Raw genomic sequence first — 27,005 nt, 5'->3', positions numbered from 1 at the left:
ACAGAAGTGGTGATGGAAACAGCAGGACAACAGTCAGATGAAGAGGGTCAGGGCTGAGGTAACATCCAGTGCTTCAAGTCTCAGCTAGATACTGTGAGTCCTTGAAAGGAGCCATAATGTTGGGGCAATATACTATGTTTTGTGGATCTACAGATAGAACCTAGCATCTCTATAGCTATCCCCTGAGGTCTGCCTAAGAATAGAAAGGTCTGGGCCTTCATCTGTGCTATCAGTCAGATTAGAAAGAGACTAAGACATGATTCACAGCTCACAGACTACAGGTAGATGCAAAGGAAATATGGCAGGAGAATGTGGCTGTCATGAGAATTGCTGCCCAGGCAGGGAAACTCTGAAAACTCAGGCTGTGAGAAGGCCCAGAGCCTGACTCCACTACATCAGAACAAAAGCTCCACAGGAGCAGGAAGGTTTCCAAACCTGCTCTCAGTACTGCCCAAATGCAGACGAAACCAGAATCTGTGAACGAATGAATGACTGAATGAATGAATGAATTTATTTATTTATTTATGTACGCTGCTGGGCTCTGAATTCACACCAACCCTTTTTTGTGATGTTTTTTTTTTGAGATAGGGTCCTGTGAACTATTTATCCCGGGCTAGCTTTAAACTCCGATCCTCCTGAATAGCTAGGATTACAGACATGAATGACTAGCACCCAGCAAATTTATTCATATTATTTAAAAGCCTCCTGCTCCAAGCTGGGCTGGAACCTAGCATATGCTAAGGACTTGCTCCACTACTGAGCCATACCTCTAGCCCTAGCTGGGGAATTTTTAAACAAGAAGCCTACACCAAGAGGGCAAATTCAGCATATTACACATTGCCTTGTAGTATTGTTTTTTGAAACAAGGTCTTGCTATATAGCCTAGGCTGGCCTCCAAGTTGAGATCCTCCTAACTATGTCTTACAAGAGCTGGCATTTACTAGCATTACAGGTGTGTACTGTGTTCAATCATTACAGAAGTTTAAAAGTAAGAATCAAATTCACTTACAAGGCTCAAAGATATGAGTACAATCTCAAGAGTCTTTAGCTCACTACAGTATCAACCCGTTACTATGGGTGTTTTACATGTGTACACTATAACCTGTTTACTTATATTTCTAGAAGGACAGGGTTGTCCAAGTTTGATCAAAATCTGAATCTGGTAACAGACCTTGAGGATAAGATTAAAGGTTTAGCTAGGAGGCAGATACCAGGAGGATCTCGGTTCAAAACCAGCCCCCAGCAAATAGTTCTCAAGACCCTATCTTAAAAGAACCCATCACAGAACAAAAGGGCTAGCAGGGTGGCTCAAGTGGTAAGAATGCTTACCTAGCAAGTGTAAGGCCCTGAGGTTCAAACCCCAGTGTTCCCAAACAACAATAGTTTCATGTCTTTTTTTTTTTTGGTGGGGGGTGGTGGTGAGGAGGGACACCTCAGGCTGAGGTACTTCTTTTGGTCTAAAGATTTCAGAGCACAATAGTGATTGCTATACCAAGAGCCACTTTCAGGGATTTTTGTTTGTTTTGGTGGACGTGGGGTTTGAACTCAGGGTTTCTATCACTTGAGACGTGACTCCAGTTCATTTTGCTGTGGCTATTTTGGAGATAGGGTCTCATGAACTATTAGCCTAGAATGGCTTCAAACCTTGATCCTCACAATCTCAGCCTCCCAAGTAGCTAGGATTAGAGGTGGAAGCCACCAGCGCTGCTGTCTTCCTAACAACTTTTACAGAACTACTAAAATATCTCGGGCTACCTGTAACTAAAGATGGCCATAAAGATCAAAAGAACAAGCTGTAATAAAAATAAAAAATAATACTTTTCAACATCTAAATGCTTGACAGCTAGTGAACAGATTTATTTAAGATGTCAAGATACAACGGTTTTAAATGACTGAATGGGACTTATCCCAGACCTCTGAATTGTAGGCACTATCTGAAACCATTATTAGAAAATTCTGTGAGGGATGTTGCTCACAAAGTGGGCCTTTTCCAAAATGAAACACTCAGTGTTCTAGGCCTGGCATTCATTTCATATAGAATTTTTATCATCTTTTATAAAAGCGCAGTGTCTCCATTATCCAGTCATGCAATGAAGAAAGATATACACAATATATTCTAGCCACCTACCCTAGAAGTAAGCATGATACAAAGGATTCTTTTCATCTTTCTCCTCTGGTTTTTGCTAAGAAACTGCTTTAAACTTTGCTCAAATTCAGTATTCTTCAAACTTACTAAATATGTATCCAAGAACTGGGATAAAAATAATTACACACTACAAGCTTATTTCAAGACGGTCATGTTTGGAAGTCAGGTGAGGACACGACAGTTAGTAACATGGATGCTCATCTTGCTCAGAGCTCTGCCTCACCACTTTCTACCCAAATAAAAGCAAAGATTTCTGAGCCTTGGGCTTCCCACCTGTAAAAACAAGGATATTGACAGTAGCTATTGCAAAGGCATGTTCTGAGAATCATGCAAGTTTATATAAAAATCTCATGCCAGGTGCCAGTGGTTCATGCCTGTAATCCTAGCTACTTGGGAGGCTGACAATGCGAGAATCATGGCTCAAGGCCAGGGCAAATAGTTCCCAAGACTCATCTCCAAAATAAGCAGAGCTAACTGGACTGAAGGTGTGGCTCAAAGGGAAGAGTGCCTGCTTTGCAAGTTTAAAGCCCTGAGTTCAAACCCCAATCCCAAGAAAAACAAATCTCTTTAAGAACGCCTCACGCACGAAGTGGCCCTTTATATAGCAACCATTATTATTGTGCTCTGAGATCTTGAAACCAAAAGAAGTACTCAACTTGCCCAAGGTTGAATAGTTCAGGAAAGACAGGCTGCAAACCAGTTTACAAGTGGCTTAATACCTTTAATAAGAACCAAAAATCATAAAAAAAACAAAGTAAACTACCTTGGTCGTTTTCAGGCTCTTGTGTTTCACTGATATCCGATGTCCTTCCAGGGTTGCCCAAGGCAGGCTTGGGAGCTGACACACTTACTGATGCTGAATGAGCTACTTGTGAAAAAGGGCCAGGTACCTGGGAAGGAGCAGGCTGGTGGGGGTGGTAAGGCACACCTGGGGGGCAGACACGGGATGAGAGTTGCTGCATGGCAATCATCTCAGGGCTGTCCATCATGGAGTCCCCTCCTTGCACCCCCCGTAGGGTCTGGGAAGGCCCTCCAAATAGAGGGCTTGGTGCAGGGGCTGGAGGTGGCTGCAATCGATGTCCAGAAGATTTACAGGGTGGCCGGATATACCCTGAGGAAGGAACTCCATGAGGTAGAAAGCTTGACTGCTTAGTCCACTGATTTGGAGGAATAGGTGGTCTCATCACTCGTACATCCATCACATGACCAAGTGCATGAGGCTGGTGAGAGGGCCCTGGCCCCAGGTGGGGCTTCTCATCTGGCCCCAAGGGTCCTGGGTTTGCAGCACCATGGTTTCCATTCCAGACAGCAGAGTGCACTCGATTTAGGTACTTGTACGATCGATACATGTGGCTGGGAGGAATTTCTGAGCTTTCAGGAAAGTCTGGGGGTCGGGATGGAGGCCCACCATGCCTTGAAGGAATAAATCCTGGTTGGAAAGGAGCTGGGGGATACATGTTTCCATCCTGACTGGGGGCACTCATCTGCCCAAGTTGCAAGGACGGGGGATGTGATCTCATGTTGGAAAGGTGCGTCAGTCCCCCACACATCTGCTTCTCCTCGGGAGTACTAAGGGGGGTTCCTTGGTGGTTGGTAATTCCAAGTGGAGGCTTGCAACAGAAAAGAAAGTAGAGTTAACCAGATTCACAGAACAAAGTGTACCCTTGTAACATACCTCACCCACTGGGAAGAGACTGTTTTTTCCAATTTTTGGGGGTGGTGGGCAGAGGTCCCGGACTAAACTCAGGACTTTGTACTTACTAGACAGGTGCTCTAATGCTTGACCCACACCTCCAGCCTGAGAGTGCATTTCTGAACCATGTCTGGGAGACTCTTCCCAGTTGTGTATTCTGCAGGCTGCTCACCTGCATGGCAAAAGGGGGCTGCTGCTGTATGGGATCTCCTTGGGGTACTTCTGGAACTCGAGAGGAACCATAGAAGTTGGTGGGTTCTGACCCTTGAAGAGGGCCAAATGTCCCAGGTACTGCTGGCCTCTGGACATGCTGTGTAAAGGAAGGCGAGAAAGTGAAAAGACATAGCTATCTGGGAGAGAACAAGGCAGCACGAAAGACTGATGGCAATGTGCTCCCCTTGATCAGGACTAGTCCCCGATCTTAAAGCAGCTTCACTTCACTCTCCAAGAGAGACAAAATTGGCATGAAGTTTCCCCCATCTTTCTTAAAATCACCTTTCCCACACCAGATAGAAACTTAGGCATTCTGTCCCCAACTGCACTTGACCATGAAATTTTTCTTTAGGTTTGGAGGGGCAGTACTGGGGTTTGAACTCAAGGCCACACACCACCACTTGAACCACTTCTGCCACGAAATTTTGATACACAGGTACACTTTGTGCCTTATGCACTGTATTTTATGTGCTTTAAAAAAAGAGTAACTCTTTTTTTCTTTTTGAGAATTGCTGTGTTGCCCAAGCAGGTCTGGAACTCCTAGGCTCAAACAATTCTGCCCCCACTTCCTAAGTAGTCGGAAGTACAGATACACATATGCCACACTGTGCCTGGTCTTTTGTTAACTCCCCCCACCCCATTTTTTGGCGGTACTGGGGCTTGAACTCAGTTCACACTCGCTAGGCAGGCATTCTACCACATGATCCACTCCTTCAGGCCTTTTTCATGTTGGTATTTTTGAGACAGGATTTCACAAACTATTTGCCTGGACTGGCTTTGAACCTCAATTCTCCTGAGTACCTAGGATTATAGGCTTGAGCCATGGATATCTGGCTAAATCCCAATTTTTGCTCACACTGAGAATACATGATTCAGGGCTGGCAGAATGGCTAAGGTGGTACAGTGCGTGCCCTGAAAAAAAGAAAAAAAAAAGGAATACATGATTCAAATAACTAAGAAATATGAAGACATGAAATAAATGGAGGATCACTGAGGGAAAAGAAATCATCCACATAATAATTATTTTGAAAAGGGTGCCAAGTCAATAGCCCTTACTTTCCTATGAGTTCACCAGGTTGGAAAAAATCACCACAGAATTGAGCATTTCCTTACCATCTGATTTAAAAGGGGTGCCTGGCTGGGCATCGCACCACAGTGCAGTGGGCGGGAAAAGCCTTGGCCATTTGATGTGCCCACCTCCCTTAGGGGCTGCACAGAACTGTTGCTCTGATTATCCCCAGAGAAGGCAGCTCGGCGTGCAGGGGGCAATGATTTGCCTCCATTTTCTACTGATGGCTGTTTCCTGCTGGGTCCTTCAGAGTCCCTAGAGCGGGTCCAAACATGGCTTCCACTACTTCGCCCAGCCCGACTCCGTTTTTTCTCCCGCTTTTCATCCTCTCGGATCCAAAATTCTTCGTCTGTGTCTCCATCTTCACCAGGAAAATGTTTCATCATTGCCCGATGGAAACACCTCTCTAAATTATCAGACATCTTGGTATACTCTATAAGGAAGATACAAGGATTGACCTCCAGGTATAGTTTTTAATAGGACACAAAATCTTAGATTCTCCCCCCCCACTTTGGCAATACTGGGGTTTGAATTTACCAGGGTTTCACAAATGTGAGGCAGATGCTCTACCAACTGAGTCACTACGCTAGCTATCAGACAATACTTCTATTAATAAATATACAACTGAATTAAACTCCAAATTTCATTTACCTGAGTAGCATATTATACTACAGAGCTATGAACACATCTTTCTGCTTAAGGTTGAATGGCTAAGACATACAACCTCAAACTGAGACTATTACCTCAAACTGGTAGAAGTTTAATGCTAAAAATGTAGGCTGAATTACTAAGATCATTAAATATTTTAAACTAAGGCATTTTGTGTTAATGCATAAATGTCCCCCTAAAGTTTCAATACCTAGGGCCATTTATGCTTTGACAAGAGAGCTACAATACTAACTTCTCAAGATGACACAGCAGTGGGGTCTGAGGTTGCAGTTCAATGGTAGAGCACCTGCCTAGCACATGCAAGGCCTTCGGTTCCAACCCTCAGCACCACAAACAAATGAAAAAAGTGAGCTCCACAAAACAGACCCAGGTAAACTGAGACCTGAATGGTATGAGGTAGAAGTGGAGCCCAGATAGGCTCCAGTTGTACTCTCTCGTCCTGTGGGATAGAAGAAAGCTTGCGCGCATGCTGTCTAAGAGCATGGAACGGCCAGTTCCATGGTGTAGTGCACATTGTGTTTAGAAGAAACCAGGAATGGTGGTATGTGGGTGTTGGGAGGGCTATACATAGTCAGACCCAGTCTCAAAAAAAGGAACAGACTGCATTACTAGAATATACAGTTCTGTTTCTCATGTTTTTTGTTTTTGAAACAGAGTCTTGCTATGTAGAACAGGCTAGGCCTCTAAATCATTATGTAACTCAGGTTGGCCTCTAATTAGTGCTCCTCCAGCCAGAAGTACACTATTCTACCCAGGTTAAGTTGTGTATTTTTAACATAAGGTATTACCTTCAGATTATAAAACCACCCAGCAATAATTCCTTCCTCACTTACCACTACTTTCCCCATTATATTTTCGACAATTTCTGAATATAGTCTTCATGTCATTTACAAATTCCTCCTTGGTACAGTATAAACCTCCATTCAACTTCTTCTCCATGCTTGAAATATCCATGGGGATCTAAAATAGGACAAATAACCCTTCAATTAAAATGCACTAGGAAAAAAAAAAAAAACCCAAAACCCATCATGTTTTCCCTATAAGGCAAAAGAATCATGACATTACAAACTGCTTAACAGCCTGTTACATATTCAGGAACCCTGATTCTTAGGAATGAGAGATAAGCAAGATAACAGATATTAACATATAAAAAGATACCTTAATAATCTGATAATAGTTAGGGGCGTATGATTCATCTACAGGTTCTAAGAAGGGCCAAGAATCCTTGTGAGCCTTTACCACATCTAGAACTGAGAGCCAAACAAGAGAACATAATTAACATCTGTCACAGCAAGATGTCCATCAGAAACGTAATAGCTGAGAATGGAAACTGACCTTTATACATTGCAGTGAAGTCATCATCCAACTCAAAGCTGTAAATCACAAAACAAGACAACATTAGCAGTAAGTCTGACCACCAGCTCTCCTCAGCACGCAAACTTTGAAGAGCCTTTCTAATTCTGTTTAGACAGGTGTGTAACACTAACAACAGTACCTGAAAATAATATAAAGATGAAGGACAGTATACCACCTTAGTTAAAAAAAGGGACTATCAATTTCTTCATGTATAAAATGATGGGGCTAGCCTATATGATTCAGAATTTTGTAATTCTACAACTTACTTATCAGCACATTCCTTTTTCTTTTTAAAACAAAAAGTCTCACTATGTAGCCCTGGTTGGTGTGGAACTGGCTATGTAGTCTAGGCTGGCTTTGAACTCCAGATTCTCTTGCCTTAACCTTCCCAATACTAGAATTTCAGGCACACACCACCACACCTGGCTGGAAGCATTTATTTTTAAATGAGTAAGATGCTGGTTGAGCATGGTGGTACATGCCTATAATTTCAGCACTCAGGAAGCTGAAGCACAGAATTATGAGTTCCAGGCCAGCCTAGGCTACATAGCAAGACCCTGTCTTTTTCAAAAAAAAACCCAGTAAGATGTTCTTCATACTTTTAATTTTGTGTAATAATCATCAATGCTGACTTCATTAAATTAAAGAGATAGATAACAAGAGCTTTGTGGAAAAGCATCACTGTGATTCTTGACAGTATGAAAGCAAGACTGTGAGATGGGAGTCTGTGTGTTTATGCCAAAGAACATGGATATCAAACCATGATGGAATACCTACTCCTGTGCCTTAACTGTTCCCTCAGTTCTGAAGTGGTGAAGCCACTGCCTACCACACAAGTCAGTTACAAGGACTTTATGAGAAAAGTGCTAAACACAGTACAGTGCCTGCTGCTATGGTTGCTGCTGTTATTAAATACTCACAGGTCCTTAGGTTTTCTTCCTTCCCTCATGGGGGAACTGGGGTCCAGATGAGAAAGTTCAGGGGGTAATTCCTTGCCTTGAGCTAGCAGCCATGCTCGCTCTTCCCTGAGCTTTCGCCTCTTAGCACGATCTACAAACAGCATGAACATGGTGCAAGTGAGCCTTCAGGCCTGCTACTCCCGCTGCCCTTGATGCCCTTCCCTCAGATATGTCCCATGGCACTTTCATTTACTTTATTCAAATGTTATGTCTTCAGAGAGAATTTCTGTGACAATCCTATTTAAATGCCACTTTGAACATATAACTCTTTATAAAGAAACCTGCCCAATTTTTCTTCAGCCATACCCAAAATCAGAAGATCTACCCTTGACATCAAATTCCACTAGTTTGGGGCAGAGGTGGGTGAGGAAAGTGATGTGAATATAAACTTCTTAGAGGCCATGACTGTATGGGAGAAGCAGAGCCCTCTGTTGATGATTATGTGTATGACTTTGGAAGACCTGGGTTTGTTATTTTCATGTAGTTTTCTTTGCTAATCAACTGAGGACTGGACTGTAACTGAAATAGTTCAAAGCCACTTTTCTTCTGTAACACTAGAAAATAAAAAGAGAAGGAAAGGAAAGAACTATCCTACCACATGTGCCACCAAAGTGTCTGTGGCTGCCTCAATGCAGGTGGTCAGGGAGGGGTAACCTGGCCAGCGCTAACAGATGCATGGCTGTGGCACGTGTGAGAGCTGCCCAGAGAAGCCCCAGAGTTCTCTCCAGCAGCACATCCAGCCTGGGGCTTTGCATGTTGGTCCTAAGCAAGCTTAATGGGGGAGAGCAGGGGCTTTCTCTGTGATAGCAGTGCACGTTTACACCAGCACATTTCTTCACATGTATCTTTAACCCAACAAAGCCATTTTTATGCCGAGTAACTGAAGACCCAAGTGGCTACTGCGTTATGCTTTCTCAGTGGCTGGCTACAGTCTCTTCTGAACCATATACTACCCTAAACCTACTTGCTTCCACAGGAAACAAGTTCTACCTTGTGTTTCAACCACTGTTAGAATGTAGACAACTTTGATGATTACCAAAAGAACAACCTTGGATCCATCTGCACTACTGATAGTAAGCTACTTCCTGGAAAGAGAAGGAAACTTCTCTCAAAAAATTAGTTTGGGTCTCTGCAAATAGCACTTCAGAGTCCCATGCATGTGGAGTCCATTGGCAGATGGGTTATGCAAAGACACCTAAACATTTCAGAGCATGTTTCTCTGTTAACATCAAATTCTGGTGAATAGGAATAGGGACCTATGCTGATATCCAAGGGCAAAGAAATCCCCAGTTTGATTGGGTGTGGTAGTTAACAACTATAATCCCAGCTACCTGGGGAGGCTGAAATTGGGAGTGTTGCAGTTCTAGGTTAACCCTGGGCAAAAAGTTAGCACAATCCCTTCTCAACAAATAAGCTAGATGCAGTAGTACATTCCTGTAATCTCAGCTTCTTGGCAGGCATACGTAGGAGGACTGCAGTCTGAGACTGGCCTGAGCAAAAACCTGAAAAATACCTAAAGTAAAAAGGCATGGAAAAGTGGCTGAAGTAATTGAGCACCTGCCAATGCCTTGAGTTCAAACCCCACTACTGCCCTCCTCCAAAAAGTACCCCCTCTTCCTCTAAGGAAGGAAGCAGACCTGATCCTAATGCCGAATGCAAACTTAGGGTTTTGCTTTTATTTTGTCTTTGCTTTTATTCCCCTTTTTACTTTTGGTCTTGAGCTGGGTTTGTTTATAAAATACAGATGTATTCTGCCTAACCAAATATTAAAGATGGGGCCAGGCACAGTGGCTCAAGCCCATCACCCTAGCTATTTAGGAGACAGAGATCTGAAGGATGGAACTTTGAGGAAAGTGTGAGCAAAAAGTTCAAACTACCCCATTCTCAACCAATGGTGGTGCCTGTCTTCCCAGTTACTTTGGGAAGCACAAATAGGATTGTGGTCCAGGCATAAAGAGGGACACTATTCCAGAAATAACCAACGCAAAAAGAGCTGGTGGAGTGGCTCAAGTGGTAGAGCATCTGCCTAGAAAATGCTAGACCCTGAGTAAGGCAAAAACAAACAAACAAAAAAAGAAAATTAAAAGGTAAATAATAAAAATATTTAATGCCCGTCTATATAAGTTAAAATGAAAATGGAGTACCTAAGAAGAAACCATTGAAAAATATAGAATCCCACTAATGAATTAAAAAATGAAGCCACAGTTACTATCTTGAAGAATTTAAATCTAGTTCTAGAAACAAAACACACCCAAGACCTCACGAGTAAGTTGTGCTACACAGCATGACACGTATTTGTAGACTACAGGTATTACGGGTTTTAGAATGAATGAGGAACTGGGCTAGGTAGGAAAAGGGTTAACACATTAAGTAACAGAAGGTACTACTTAAGAAGGGCAGGGGAAAAAAGCACGTAAGGCTCAAATCCTTTAATTTTTTTAAGCCAAAACGTACAGAAGTTTTGCTCTGAAATACCACATCAAAATGTCAGAAACACATTATGCTATTTCATTAAAAAATTGATAGAGGATGGGTGTGATAGATTGTAGCTATAATCCCGGCACCGAGGAAGCTGAGGCAGGAGGATCAAGAATTCAAAGTTACCATGGGCTAGCAAGACCCTGTGTTTAAAAAAACAAAAACAACAAAAACCCATAAGAACACCCCCAAAACAAAACAAAAACAATCCATACATTTATTTTTAAAAAAGAAACCTTTGGTATATATTAAAACATGACAATTGACCTATAATCACGTGATTTTTCAGATTCAGCTTATGAATACAACTGCTATCCAAAAAAACATCTAGAGAGTTGATATCCTTTGGTTTGCAGAACTACAGACATAAGAAAATGTTAGTATACTAAGGAACTGAACCTGGGCCTGAGAAAACCATTTTGCCCTAATAATATTAATGGCAACATTCCAGGCTTGAATACTGCTGAATCTCTGCAAATTTTCCTAAGCATATCTCAATCACATCTGCGTTAAAAATTACATCTGTGAAACCAGTTTTTATTAACAGGCTACAATTTTTCTTTTCTATTCTGTGAAATATAGCAGAAATCCAACAAGTAAGATACTGAAAGGCACACAAAGAATGACAAAGACAGGTGCTTTAGCAAAAATGTAAAGGGAGACCAGATTCACTAGATATTTAAATAGAAACAGAAACAGCTGAGATTAACCACAGGCTCTAGCTTGATCTGGCCTTGGCTGCAGGAGGGCTGATCCCAGGAGGAGTCTCTCAAGACTGGGCAGAAGGCCCACATACCTTCCACTGCCTTGACCTTTTCTTCCAGTTCTCGCTTTCTCTCCTCCTTCAACATTTGCTCCTGCTCCTTCTTCTGCACAGTAAGGAGAATCTGCCGTTCTTCCTCCTCCTCTTTGCGCTTCTGTTTTTCTATCCTGGTGAGCACAGGGGTCTCCTGTGAGGAGCCAATGAGTGAAGTCAATGGACAACAGTGAAAAGCAGGTCTTCACCCTCTGAGTTAAGATTCAGTTTATTGAATTCAGTAGCCAATAAAAACAGTTAGATAATTAATTATAAATAGGTGGAGGATTTAAATCATGAATGCAAGTTGAAGCTGGGAACCAGAGGTTCACACCTGCAGTCACAGCTACTTGGGAGGCTGAGGTTGGAAGGATCATGGTTCAAGGCCAGCATGGGCAAAAAGTTAGCAAGACTCCATCTCAACACAGAAAAGCTGGGTGTGGTAGCATAAGCCTGTCATCCAAGTAACAGCAGGACGCTTAAAATAGGAGAGCACAGTAAAAAAGTGGGCCCCTATATCCAAAACAGCCAGAGCGAAAAGTCCCTAGTGCTGCACTAGCTAAATAAATGCAAGTTGACTGTTGTCTGTAACATGTATGGATATGTAAATATACAAAAATTTAAATACAATGGGGGGGAGGTGGCCCAAATAATGTATATACGTAAGTAAACTTAAAAACGATAAACTTAAAAAAAAAAAAAATCCAGAACTTAGTAACACTACTCAAAAAATAAATAACAATGGGAGAGCTAGACATGTAGCTCAGTAATAAAAGAGTGCTTGCGTACCATGCACGAGGTCCTGGGTTCAACCTCCAGGACTGAAAACCCCCAAAACCCGTCAACATACACACGCACAAACCCCTAGCTGTGTAATCTCACACTTGTAATCTCAGCACTCAGGAGGCTGAGGCAGGAAGGTCACAGGCTTAAGGCTAGCACGTGCTATATGGTGAGATCAAAAACAAGCAAACCAACAAAATACAACAGGATTTTTTTTTTTTTTTAAGTTTTGGGTCTAGTGATTTATTTATAGTATTTAGAAGATAGCATCACGGATAATGTGTTCACCAGGGGAAGGGAGGAGAAATGAAGGCAGTTTAGAGATAGCACTTTTCTGATATATTGACAAAAAATACCTGTTCATTCAGACAGGGTCCCACTAGTAGTCCAGGCTGACTTTGAACTCACAATCCTCTGCTCTCAGCCTCTAAGTGCTGGGATTACAGTTGAAAATTTAAAATGTACCTTTATCTAAAGACAGTCACTAAACAGAACACAGGTTCCCAATATGTGTATCTATCTATCTATCTATTTTGTGTGTGGGGGGGGAGGGGTACTGGATTTTGAACTCAGGGCCTCCCACTTGCAAGGCAGGCACTGTACCGACACAACCATGCCTCCACCCTGATTGCTTTTTAGTTATTTTTTGAATAGGGTCTCGAATTTATGCCCATGTTGCCCTGGACCATGATCCTATTTACACTTCCTGCTTAGCTGGAATGTGTGAGAATCAACTTGGGTTGGGTCTTTTCTCTCAAAAGATTTAATCAGTAATCACTGCTGTTACAAATGTTAGTCTCACTAACTCACTTTCCATACACTCATTTCATGGACTCTGCTCAATATGATACAAGTTCCTATGAAGGAAAAAGTGTTGTTCTCCTCAGCAGGGGCAAGAATTCCACTAGATGCCCTGATGCCCTGGTTCTGGAGCTAATAACCAAAAACAGTTATTGCTTCCCTGAACTTTTAAACTTCTTTGTTCCCAAAGCCCCCTCCCAACCTGGCCCCCTTCTAAATTAGCCAACCATGTAGACTGCGAGCCCAAAACCTGCTCAATCCAAGGGCAAGAGAGGGACAGCATGGTGTGAGATGAAACCCCTTCAGACTTTCTGCCTGGTGTGATGTACCTTCTGTAAAGTAAATTTTGCCTTGCCTATTGACTTCTGAGCAGTGTCCTCTCTCTCATAACAATCGGTATCTTAAAGCTATTTCTTACAGATGACAGAAAATACCATACCCAGCTTCTGATATGGAGTCTCATTGATTTTTTGCCTAAGTTGGCCTGGAACCTTGATCCTTCCAATCGCTGCCTCCTAAATAGTTAGGATTACAGGTATGAGTAATGAAAAAAATGGGGATTTGGTGGAAAGGGCCACTATTTTGCCTCAACATCTAACAAAGAGATGAACACTATGCAGAAATTCCTGAAAATTAGTCAAAGAATATTAGAATTTTCCCATTTACTTACTTAAAGGAGAAAACAGGATAAAATGATTGGCAGCTATGCAAAGGAGCAAGCGCCTTTCCCTTGTTTTTCAAACCAAAAAACACTGGCATAAAAATTGCAGGTAGTCACTGGGAATGTGACTGCCTAAGAAATATAATGAAAGGAACTGTCAACAAAGGAAGCTAGAACCATTACAGTCATAATTTTATGGAAGTTTTACAATGCATATTTTCTAGTAAAATGAGTCCTGACCATTCTGTAGTCATGAGCACTGAAAGTGTTGAATTTATTCCCTCAATTTTTGTGCAGACGTAAAAGCTAGAAGTTTTAAAAATTTAATACTGATGTTGAAAAGGTATGGTAATGCTTACAATGGTGACTGTAGGCTGCAGACACAGAACAATGATGTAGGTGTCAACAGGAGAACTAATTTTAGTCTCACAGCAGAAATTAGGTGAAACTTAATAGTGATGTGATACTTTCTTTTACCTATGATCATTCTACATTAAATAAATTTTGTAAGGTTTTTAACTGTGGAAGTTACTCAAGTGGTCTTGATTTGACAGAAGCAATAAAAGATAAATGCCGATTGCTATTTAGACAAGTTACTTTTTTTGGAGGGGGGTGTGGTATGGGGGTTTAAATTCGGGGCCTTGCACTTGCTACCCAGCCACTCTCCTACATAAGGCATGCCTCTAGCCCTTTTGTTCTGGTTATTTTTCTCAAGGCAGGCCTAGACTGAGGTCCTTCTAATTATGCTTCCCACTGTCACTAAGATCCTGTGGAAGACCACACCCAGCTGTTTTCAGTTGAAACGGTCTCACAAGTAGCTTTTGCTCATGCTGCGTGGAACCTTGATCCTCCCAGTCTCAGTCTCTCAAGAAGCTCTAGGATTACAGGAATAAGCCACCAGTGCCCAGCTGCAGGGAAGTTATCATTTAACAATGAAATCACTTCTGATCAAATTTTTTATTATTTTCTTTATACTTCTTAAAAACCAGCTTAGATTCTCACTTGATTCAGAATTTGGAGGTAGTTTTGCTAAGGGAGTAGACTTCTCAAAGTCATTTTTACCACTCAAATTCTTTGAGCCAGACTCAGAAAGGAGTTTACTAAGTAAAAACCTGAATAAGAGATGAAAATAAAACATTACCCTTTAAAACTGCAAATCTAACAATGGACTCGAAGTGCCTCTGTAGTAAAGTTCTCTAAAATCTTCATACTGTAACCCATGTGGGCAGTCTAAATATGGAAGACCATGATTCTGAAATGGGAGGTAGGGGAGGGGGGTGTGACACTGACATTTTGCAAGGACAAGTCTCTCTCTGCGTGCGTGTGTGTGTGTGTGTGTGTGTGTGTGTGTGTGTGTGTGTGTGTTTCTGTGGTTCAGAGCTTCAGGCTTGCTAGGCAGGCGCTCCAACACTTGAGGCACTCTGTCAGCGAGGACAATTCTTTGGAAGACCATACTCCAGCCATTGCCTCCTAAGTAAATGCTAGTGAAGCACCTTCCATGCATTCCACCAGCAATGCCCCCACCTCCACCCCACTCTGCAGGCTGGTATATACCCAGTCTGATTTGTGATGGACCAAATCATAGAAACCAAAGCAAACTATCCAACTTGCTTTACTCTTTTCAGCTATACAACCCCAAGATAAAGCTGTAAGGCATGAAATGATTAACATGGGTGGAGAAAGAGAAAAATAAGAAAACTGAGCCTTGTAAAATAGTAAGAGAATAAACTGGGCATTTGTAATGACCACAGTTTATTCACACAGTAACCTGTATGTACACTTTGCCCTTCCCTATATATAGGAATAGATACGTGAAACGTTTTCATTCAACCAGTACAGGCTACATAAAAAAGGATGAGTCTTTGGTTTTGGTTTGGTCTGGGCTTCAAACCCAGAGTCTTGCTTATTTATGATTTGGAATCCTACTTTCACTGGGCCCCAGCCACAGCCCTAGGACAGGATTTTAGGAGCTGTTTCAGGTATTTCATACGTGTTAAGTAAAAAAAGAGGGAAAACAGTCTATTACATCATCTCAAGAATAAAATTCTTTTGCAACAAATATGACATTATTTTTTCCTTCTTCCTTGGCGGTACTGGTGCTTGAACTCAGGGCAGCACACTTGTAGGCAGTGCACTCCTGCTTGGGCCATGCCTCCAGCTATTGAAGACAGTCTAAATATGTAAAGATTATCTTACAGATCAACTAATAGAACACCACATGAAATATGCAACAAAAACACAATCCACAGAAGATAAACCACCCAAGTTCCAAGTGTTCAATATGATCTCAATATTCTAATAAATGGATTTAGAGATGCAACTACGTAAACCTCTAAATAATAAGATTCATGAATTGTGGGCATTCTGCACAGTCTCCATGTTTTCTAGGAAAACATATTCCTTTGACTCAGAAGAACCCTTTCCAAATAAGGTAAGGAAATCAACCAGCAATACATGTTTTAAAGTAATCCAATACAATTCTTATTAACTCTACCCTCCATGTGACCCCTGTTCAAAGTCTAAAATTAATGTCTATTCAAGTACCAAAAGGTTAGAACTTGTGCATTTTTATGGAGAGGTATTAGAACTTAGTTATGAGGCCAGGCATGGAAGTTCACCCTGTAATTCCAGCAATCCAGAGGTTGAGGGAGAAGGATTGCAAATTTGAGGCAAGCCCTGGCAAAACTCAGACAACACAAACAAACAAAAGCACCAACTAGGGTATTTGATAATAATGAAACAGAAAATTTTGCTTTTTCTTTTTTCCTTTGGTGGTACTGAAGTTTGAGCTCAGGCCTCTCCTGCTTGAGCCACTCTGCTAGCAGAAACAGAAAACTTCAAATGAAGAAAGATTGTAAGTGTAAATTATTGTGGCATCCCAAAAGAAAAAACAAGGATGCACCTATAATGCTTATATTCTATGGGATGTGATACTTTTATTTTTTTGGCGGTACTGGAGCATGAACCCTATGTTTATATTCTAATTAAAATCATCAAATACAATTTTTGTTTTGTGGTACTGGGGTTTGAACTCAGGAGCCACTCTGCTAGCCCTTTTTTGTGATGGGTATTTTTGAGATAGGGTCTCGAGAACTATTTGACTGGGCAGGCTTTGAACCTTGATCCCCCTGATCTCTACCTCCTCAGTAGCTAGGATTACAGGCATGAGCCAAATACAACGCTGGCCAAATACAATTTTTTTTGTACCTAAGTTATTCTTGAAACAAAATTTTAGATAAAATATCGCATTTTCTAATTTTAACTGCAAAAGTTTTCACCTGGAAGTTACTTGCAGGTATTGCTTCTGGAAAAATCTCGCTTTATACTTTGTACTGGAGCAATTACAAGATACAAACAGAACCTGGCCAGTTTCAAGTAGAATACACCATTGAAGGGAGCTAATATGATTCTCTAAGGCTGCTGAGAAATCAGGTCAAAGAAGCAATAGTCACACTCGAATAAGCTGAGAGGCAGAAAAAAAATTTAATTTGTGAAAAAAATCTGATGAAGCATTAAGATAGTAAAGCAAATAGCTGATTTGTTTTTTCCTCCCTTTTATCAGTTTTTGGGTGGTGGTACTGGGATTTGAACACAGGACCTACAACTTGAGCCACTCCACAAGTCCTTTTATTTCATAATGGGTTTTTTTGAGATAGGGTCTCCTGAACTATTTGCCTGGGCTGGCTTAGAACTGCGATCCTCCTGATCTCTGTCTCCTGAGTAGCTAGGATTACAAGGATGAGCCACCAACACCTGGCTATTAGTTTTTATCAATGAAATCTGGTAATTTACTTATTATTTTTTAAACATTAACCTTTTATTTGTTGAGATGGGAGTTTGAATGTCTTTTTACCCGTGCTGGCCTTGAACTGCAATCCTTCTGATTTGCAGCCCCCCCCCAAGTAGCTGGGATTGCAGGCGTGAACCACCGTGTCTGGCCTTACCTACCTACCACCTATATTAAATTCCAAAATATTCCAAAAGAACGCCATATCTTATTAAGTAGCCACTTCCCATTCATCTTTCCTGGTGCCTGGCAACCAATCTGCTTTGTATCGCTATGAATTTATTTACTCTGGACATTGGTTATATAGTATGTGCCCAGTTGACATTCTTTTCCTAATCTATTAATATATATGCCAAGCACACAATATAACAATTGAGATACCACAATTAACAGCATCTCTGAAAGCCAAACAAACTCCCTGATGTCTTTTCAAGAAAAGGTCAAGAACCTACACCTGCTGTTCCTTAGCTGTGGTCCCTTGTCTTGCAGGTTCAACCCTACCTCTGTTTTTCAGATCACTTTCTCCCGAATTCACCCTAGCATGGCCAAGTCAGGTGACAATTCATCTGCTTAGCTGAATACATCTTTGCTTCACATTTCCTATGTCCTTTTGGGGGAGAGGAAGCAGTAGTGCATTTGAACTGAGGGCCTCATTCATGCTTGCTAGGTAGGCATTTTATCAGCCCAGCTTTGAATGCCAATCCTGCCTTCTGAGTAGCAGGGATTACAGGTATAGACCACCAGTGCCAGGCTTGCCCTTTTTCTTTGTTTTAAAATCATGTATTGTAACTTCAGCAGTTTCCCATCTCATGTGAATCAACAATTACTTTATAGAAATGACATCCTGCACATTTGAAAAAAAAATCCAGGCTGCGTACTACCTGTTTTAAAATTTCTGTGCTAACTTTCAGCATGATTCCATTTTAAGGCAATGCAAGTGCTAATGAAAGCACTAAAGGAAAGAAAAGCCTTTCTGAAGGTACTTTTGTTGTGTTTTAATTAATGAAGATCGAGTACAACAAAATTAGCAAAAAACCAAACCAGCAAGCCAACCAGTGGAAGGAAAAAATTCACATTGTCTCACACTGCAATTTTTTTCTCTAAAATGGGTAAGTGGCAAGAGTGGGCAAAGTGGCTCATGTCTATAATCTTAGTTACTGAGATCAGGAGGATCATCACCCCAGGAAAGAAAAGTTGGTGAGAAACCATCTCAAACAATAAACTGGGCGTGGTGGTGGAGCATATCTGTGGCCCCAGCTATGTGGGAGGTATACTGAAGGATCTTGGTCTGATGCAGACCGTACCTAAAAAGTAACCAAGAATAACTAAAGCAATAAAGGGCAAGGCTCAAGTCACAGAGTACCCGCCTAGCCCTGAGTTCAAACCCCAGTAACTAGAGAGAAAAAGAGAGAGGGGGGAGGAGTGTAGGGGTATATGTTCAAATGCTTTACTGATAAGACAGAATCTACTAGAATAAAGAGAGTCTCTTAATGAGAAGCTAATTAGAAATACCATTGTGGAATCCTCTAATGGACTATTAACTAGAACCCCTGGTTTACACAGTGCTGAGCTCCCTGGGCCAAGGCAGGTGTTCAGACTTGGTGGTACCCTTGCCATCTAGGAGCACATTTGGGACTGTACCACCACAAACAGCTGCCTAGCAACAGCAAATTCCAGAGCCTGCTGACAAAAATACCCCGGCAGCCATAATCCTATACTCAGGGAGACAGTGTCCCTTCACTGGTATTTTCCCCAAGAGTCATAATTAAAGATTTCTGGGGCAGTAACATAGGGCTACTGGGTAATCAATGTCTGTATGCTTAAAGGCCTGAAGATTTTCTGCTCTGAAAACAAAAGCACAAAACTCAAGTTACTAATTAAGATTTCTCCAGAGTATCTGGTTCCAATATAGATATTCAAATTATCACTGCACTACTGTGGTTTCCAGTACAAATCTAACCAAAAACAGAAGAAATGTTAGTGTTTGATGCTAAACTGCTGCAGCCATTAATGCCTCCAGTGGGATAAACAGTGAATTGGGGAACAGAGGTCTGCTCACGGCAGTGACAGCAAATAGAAAAGGGAGTTTTCAAGGCGGTGTTACCCACTAGGGTAATAACAGGAATGGAGGGAATCCAGTAATACAGGAGAAGCTGAAAAACATCAGAGAACTGTGGCTGGATACGAACTATCAAAGGCCATAGCTAATGACTACCGGGGAGAAGAGAGGACTGGGGGCCAGTTACTGTAAAATTGTCAACTCGAAGGTAATTACATGTTGAGCCACTGATCTCCTGGCAAGAACACATCTAGGAGTTACAAAAGGAGTAAGGGCTGGGGTGTAACTCAATGGTAAAGAAACAAAAGCTCTTCCTCTGTGAGTGCCATGTGTATTTTTTTGGGAGGTGGGGTAGCAAAGAGGTGTTTGATACACAATCTTGATGTATTCTCCAGGCTTGAACTCGTGATCCTCCTGGCCTCTGCCTCCTTATGGCCTAGATCAAAATACATTAAAGTCAATAAAAATTTACTTTTTCCTTCCAAGAGCTCAAGGTACAAGATGGTCAATTAGTGAAAAGATCTCTGTAATAGAGTGCAGTGTTGACACTTCAATTTAAGAGTGACAAAAATCTAACTGCAAGATAAAAAGAAGGTGCCCCAACCTTATAGGCCAGCCCAAGATAATGGCCTACAGCAAAGCAACTGTGTCCTAAGGTAAAACTTTCTATGACCACTAGCCTGGCTAATATGTGATGGAACATATTCCTTCCTACAATGTGATGCTACATAAAGCCATCTGACCCTCTTCAAAGATATATTAAAACAAAAATGCCTAAATACAGTTCCTTCCTGGGTACTACTTGAAAAACCCTCTTAGCAATATCTATTTGTTGCCTCAAATGTTTTCTTCATCTAACATTGCACCTGATGCTATTTCTCCTCATTTGTCAGAATATAAATCTCTGAAGATTCTTCCTGCCCCTCAAGAGAACAGTCCTTGTGTATCCTCTTTATTTATCCTTGTGTCTTAGGAGAAATGTGACCAATTAGACTACTTGGTAAGTAAGTAAACAAAACAGCTCTCCTCTTTTCTTCTCTCTCTTAAGACAGTCTCCCTAGTAAGCCCATGCTGCCTTGAACTTGTGATCCTCCTGTCTATGCCTCCTGAGTACTGGGATTATAAGCCTGAGCCACCACACTGGCTTTTACTTTTGCTATGTTTTCTTTCATTGTCGTACTTCCCAAAAGACAAGCAAATGGTGATTAATAAAAACTTTATTCACTATTCAACTTCTTGCACCTTGACCTCCATACCTATCATTCTTTGAATTGAGTTTCATTTCAATATTGAAACTATTTTTTCTTCCAGAAGATCATCTTCTCCTCCATTCTAGAGCTACATCTCCAACAGCAAAACTTGTATGATTTCCTATTACAGGAAGTATTGCTTAGTCCTTAGTCAAGTCAAACACAGATCTCCTGCCCAAATCCCCCTCATTGCCCAGCTGTGATTCCTTCCATTTCTGCATTAATGAGCTTCTTGTAAATACTATGTAACTTATCACTCTCATCTATATTGGGTTAAAAATGGATGTGCCTATTACTCAAGCAAATCATGAAGTTGAAAAGAATGTGACCTCATTTCTTATAGTATCTTCTGTTTCTAGAAATGCACCTTAGAGAAGATTCCTCAATAAGGTTTGAAATTTAGATTTTAAAAATAAGGAAAATAAAGCAGTAGAAATAAAAGGGCTACATGAAACAAAATGGAACTAACATTTCTGAACACTGTGAAATGCTCTCTCTACTCTCACACACACTCACCTCCTCTCGCTTGATGGATTTGACGGACAGGTGGTCAGACATCCACCTAGGTTGCAACTCTGCCTTTGTGCGATGTGGACGTTTTCCCTACAGTTAGAAGTGAGGAAAAGAAAGGAAAAGATAGATTAGGGTATTCTCAGCTGCTGCTGCTGCTGCTGCCACCAGGAGAAGAGTGCCCATTAAGGCACGCAAAGTAAATGCTTTATCTAGAGGAAGGGCCAAAGGTGCCCATCTTTAGGATGATCAGGGAAAACAACTATTCAGCTGTGCAAGGTTCTAAGCCAGTATATTTCTTCTTTCTTTCTTTTTTTTTTTTTTTGGCAGTACTGGAGATTGATAGCAATTGCTAAGCAGGTGCTCTTCCTCTTAAACCACAAGCCAGTATATTCTCTCAAATTAACAACAAAACCCCCCAGGGGACCAAGTGTCTCCTATGACAACCTTTATCATAGAAAAGAAATTCCTTAACTACCTTTTTTAAAGAAAAAAAAAATCTTTTTTTTTTTTTGGGGGGTGGTACTGGGGTTAGAACTCAGAACTCTGAACTTGCTAGGCAGGTGCTCTACCACTTGATCCATGCTTCCAGACCCCTTAACTACATTCTAATATGAAAAAACTTTTCCCAACTGGGCATGATAGTACATGCTTATAATCTCAGCATGCAGGATGATCAAAAGTTCAAGGCCCATTTGAGTTACATTATTGAGACCCTGTCTCAAAAAACAGTAAAAATTTTCCACCACAAAGGATGAAGCTAAGTCATACAGCATTCAGCTGAGGGTATGGGTCTGAAAGAAGATATTAAGAGCAGCTGGAGGGAGAATGCGCCTTTAAAAGGAAGTCAAGCCGGGTGATGGTGGCTAATGCCTATTAATCCTAGCTACTCAAGAGACAGAGATCAGGAGGATCACAGTTCAAAGCCAGCCCAGGCAAATAGTTCAAGAAACCCTATCTTCAAAAACCCCTTCACAAAAAATGGCTGGTAAAGTGGCTCACGATGTAGGCCCTGAGTTCAAGCCCCAGTACTGCAATCAACCAATTGATCAATCAATCAATCAATCAAATCAATGGAAGTCAGTGGCAGTAGTGAGAAGTGAGGGCAGCTGCCCAGGCTAGGGCCCAAACCCAGTGAGAAAAAAGATAACAGAGAGTAGGAATCAGAGAGCTGACCTGAAAAGATTATGACCCTGAGAAAATTTAGCAGCTTAAGAGTCCTGAGTTCTGAGAATATAAACCTAGGCAAATTATTGTGATGGCCAAGATGCACATTTGGGGATTCTGTGGAATGAGACCCATTAGCATCACCTTGTAACCTACAATTAAAAGAGACTGAGGTCAGATAATATAATAATTTCCATGGCTGCAGCATCAAGACAGCATTATAAGACTTTGGTTCTGGCATCACTTAATCCAAAGTATTTAAACTTCTTGAAGAATCAATGAGGCAAGGAATCAAAGGAAGGAAAAAACTCAATGACAATAAGGAATAGTCTGTGTAGTTTAAACACACTGCAAAGCAACAGAGGTAGATTTAACAAATCAGTAATGTTAGAAAGCTTTTCTGTTTCTAAAACAAAGAAATGAGCAGGTGCTAGTGCAAATGCAATCACAGTGTCAAAGGATGTCTGGGCTGCCTTCCTCCAATGTTACTCTAGCAGTTTCCACAATAAGCCTGTGAAGATCTCTTAAACCAAATAATCATATAAACTTACCACTGAACTCTGATAAAAGGAATCTTGTCAGTTTACCATCATATTAGTAGCACAAGAAGCCAATACCAGTTTTACTCCAAGTTTGTCACATCAGATAAAAGTCAGTCAGGAGACAGAGGAGGAACAAGTATCCCTCATACATTACTATCACCTTTTCTGTAAGCAATCTAAACCAATTTTATTATTAAGGACCTAATGTTATGTTATTTTTTGGTAGCACTGGAGTTTGAACTCAGGACCTCACACTTGCTAAGCAAGCACTTTTACTGCTTCAGCCACTACACCATGATAAACCTAATGTTTAAAACTTGCCTAAATATTTCTTTCTACATCACTAACAACAAACCTTTGAAGCAGTCTACATATCTTTTTATTAAAGAAGAAAAAGGGGAAAAAAAAAAGCTTGCTGGGAGCAGGTGGCTCACGCCTGTAATCCTACCTACACAGGAAGCAGAGATCATAAAGATCATGGTTCAAAGCAAGCCCTTACAAATAGTTCTCAAGACCCTATCCTGAAAACACTCAACACAAAACAGTACCAGCAGACTGACTCAAGTGATAGAGTGCCTGCTTAGCAAGTGTGAGGCCCTGAGTTCAAGCTCTGGTACCGAGGGGAAAAAAAAAAAAAAAGCTTAACTTTTATATGCTCAAAGAAAGCCTTACTTCTGATTATTTTAAAGTTTACCATTATATCTTTATCAAATCTTATGACTCTCTCTTTCATTTAATTTATAAAGAATTGTGGGTTTAGTTTCCTACCAGGATTTCGCATCAATTACCTATCACCATCAGCACTCTGAGTGCTATGCTCACTGACATGGATTCTATATAATTCCCACAAAAGCTCCTGTGAAAGTAACATGAAACTTTTTAAGCAAGAAAATTTGAAATTGAAATTCAGAGATATGAAGTAACCTGTCCAAGGGATCACTAGAACAGGGCAACATCATCATTTAAGTAAATTTCAGGAACAGCTTTTGCACCTCCACAACACAATTTGGCTCTTTTGTCCACTGCTCAGTTTTGTGCCCCCTTTATACACTGTGTTTTAATATGCAATGTAATAGTGTCTATCTGCCACATTCTTTCTGATTCATCTATGATTCAATTTTCACATTTTACATAAGCATTTTTCATTGTTAAAACATAGATAAAAGAGGAAATTATACTTTTCAAGCACTTAATTATTAATGTACTGCCATTCACCAATTGTAGGCCTCACGGCCCCATTGAGAGGGTTTCCTGTGATTTATTCACATAAATCTGCTTAAACTTTCATCTGATCTTCTGTGGGTTTTTTTTTTTTTAATATGAAAGACATTTTGCACACTTGAAAACCCAAAGCAGAATCCACAGTTAAGTGCTCCCAACAATCTTTTACCATTTTGCCCTAATCTGACAGTCAACTTTTGAAGAAGCAACTATTTTTTTTTGTTTCCCTTTTCTTTTTATGGTGTTGGGGATCAACCCCAGAGCCTTGTGTGCATGCTAGGCAAACACTACCATTGAGGTATATTCCCAGGCTTTTTTTTTCCCCTTTTTTTCTTTGTGGTGCTAAGGATGGAACCCAAGGTCTCATGCAAGTAAGGCAAACAATCTAAAACTGAGCTACACGCCTAGCCCCAATTTTTCTCCTCTAGAAGTTTTTATGGCCATATTTTATTGGTTTCCTAATATTTAATGTATATTAACAAGTATAATAGATACAAATGGGCTCATTAAAATATTACAATTAATGCTGAACATATAACTTAACTCCTGAGTGCCTAGTAAAGATCACTAAGAGCTGATAGAGCTCCAGCTTTCAATAAAACATTTATGCTAGATGCTCCAAAAGAGAAAAAGAAACCAAACGAACACAAAAGAAAAAAAAAAAAGAAAGAAATGAAATGAAACCAAACCAAATGCTTCCAATGTGCCAATTTGTGTGATGATACATGATAGGACTAGTTGTCATCCACTGTCTACTGTTCCTTCTTCACACAATATTTATATTCACTGTTGGTTTGGAAGTTGTTTCTGACTTTTTTTGGGGGGGCAGGAAGTGTGGTTGGTACAGGGATAAACTCAGGGCTTTGCACATGCTAGGCAGGCGTTCCTAACACTAGAGCCACTCCACCAGCCCAGGATTTTTTGTTGTTGTTGTTGTTGTTGTTTGTTTGTTTTTTTGAGAAAGGGTCTCCCTATGTAGCTTAGGCTGACCTTGAACTTTCAATCCTCCTGCCTTGGTCTCCTGAGTGCTGGGATTATAGGCATAGAAGAAAGTTTTTCTAGCTTGAAAGAAAATTTACATTATGCTGCGATTTGGCTCATATTTCTTTTTTTTTTTCTCTTTCTTTCTATCAATCAGTCAATCAATCAATCATTGGTACTGGGGCTCTAGTTTGAGGCCTTGAGCTTGTTAAGCAGGTGCTCTATCTTGAGTACCACCAGCCCTTTTGTGCTGTGGTTACCTTTGAGATAGGGTTTCACTTTTTGCCCAGGAAGGCCTGTACTGCAGTTTCCCTATTTATGCTTACCTTAGTATGTAGGGCAAAAGGCAGGCACCTATGTGCCCAGCCTTTTCTGTCAGAAGGGGTCTCTCAAAGACTGGCCTGGAACCGAGATCCTCCCAATCTCAGTCTCTAAAGTAGTTAGATTGCAGGCATAAACCATTAGCACCCCAACTTGAGGGGTAAATTTTCAATTTACCAAGTTGAATATTAAACTATATACACTTACACTTTCTTTCCAGTACAGGTACGACAAAATGCATATCAGAGTTGGAAAATATTTATCTACTAACAGTTTCACAGATATTTTTTTTTCCATACATACTGTGTACAACTCTAGTTAGGATTACTGAAAATTTTGTTGCTATGTAAATGGGCTTTTTCGTAGTTTTTAAAAATCACCTAGACAGGTTCTACAAGAGAAAGAGTAACAGGCAGTACTCTGAATCATATGGAATGTTGCAGTGATAGGAACCTGGATTTTAAGTAAGCATGCCAGGTGATTTTGATGCAGACAATCAGTCTAATTACCTAGCACTATTATGAAATTCTAATTAATAGACATTTAATCATATATAGTTCAGGAAAACATTCTAAAATTATGCATCTTATTTCTTGCTGTTATTATACTGAACAGGGTTTCCAAAATAGTATTATTAATATTATATTCTCAGGCTTAGACCCTGATGGGTTATAATGCATTATTCTTTTGGTAAAGAGGCAGGTTTTACTTATTGGCAACTTCACATGTTTATCATTGAATGAGGAGACTGTATTTAACTTTACCAGGAATGGGGATCAAAGAAGTATATGTCTGAGTGAACCAGGAAAAGCTGGATTATATATTTTAATGCCTGGAAAAATTGTCACAGTAGAATGCAGATCACAAAACTAAATCCAATTATCTTTTATGGAATTAAGTACATGGATGGGGAAATGCAGATTTTTGTGATTCTAGGTGTAGCAACTTAAAACTTTTTTCTTTTTGAGATGGGGTCTTCCTGCATAATCCAGGTTGGCCTGGGACCCATAATCACAGACTCTCAAGTGCTGGATTAAATAAACAGATGTACACCATAGTTCCTGACAACAATGTAAATTTTGAACCACTATTTTTTAAGTTCCTGTAAGGATTTCCAGAACTTTTCTGAAAGCACCCAAACAGGTGATCAAATATATCTGGTCTTCTGTCAACATGCAATAACCAGATATACCAGCATTATTGAAATGCAATAAGCAAACTGAATTATTAGGAACATTTCATCATAGAAAATATATTACATTACGTACTATAGAGGTCAAAAAAGAGTTAACACACAGCCTCTGAGCTGAAGAAGCTTAAACTCACAATGTGATAAAACAGAGCACAAGGACACATGTTAGCAAAGAAAATGCTGAGGTTAGAAGAAACGGATAGTTCATGGAGATAATGACGTTGAAGTGGGGCTGTGCCGTTTTTTTTTCCCCCACCACCTTTAATAAGACAAATAAAAAACTTGTTTTTGTGGTGCCAGGGACTGAACCAGGACTTTGTTTTGTATTTTAAACACAGGTTCCCCACAGTC

The 27,005-nt window shown here is 40.6% G+C and overlaps 1 protein-coding gene across 3 annotated transcripts in view; it reads right to left on the bottom strand.

Moving 5' to 3' along the window:
- Nucleotides 1–27,005, bottom strand: part of Cecr2 (CECR2 histone acetyl-lysine reader) — a 138,868-nt gene that overhangs the window by 9,827 nt on the left and 102,036 nt on the right. For 2 of the 3 annotated variants that reach the window (XM_020153849.2, XM_020153852.2), the window contains exons 8-16: nt 21,237–21,323; nt 11,380–11,533; nt 8,067–8,196; nt 7,126–7,163; nt 6,949–7,040; nt 6,624–6,750; nt 5,166–5,554; nt 4,012–4,149; nt 2,910–3,756 (exon numbers count right to left, since the gene is read on the bottom strand). In XM_020153849.2, coding sequence (XP_020009438.2) covers nt 2,910–3,756; nt 4,012–4,149; nt 5,166–5,554; nt 6,624–6,750; nt 6,949–7,040; nt 7,126–7,163; nt 8,067–8,196; nt 11,380–11,533; nt 21,237–21,323 — 2,002 coding nt within the window. The remainder of the gene's footprint in view (nt 1–2,909; nt 3,757–4,011; nt 4,150–5,165; nt 5,555–6,623; nt 6,751–6,948; nt 7,041–7,125; nt 7,164–8,066; nt 8,197–11,379; nt 11,534–21,236; nt 21,324–27,005) is intronic. The other variant, XM_074076418.1, reaches the window with a different exon arrangement.

This window comes from Castor canadensis, chromosome 6 (assembly GCF_047511655.1).
Source record: "Castor canadensis chromosome 6, mCasCan1.hap1v2, whole genome shotgun sequence".
Lineage (NCBI taxonomy): Eukaryota > Metazoa > Chordata > Mammalia > Rodentia > Castoridae > Castor > Castor canadensis.
The sequence above is the reverse complement of the archived record's forward strand: the minus strand, read 5'-3'. Positions and strand labels throughout refer to the sequence as shown.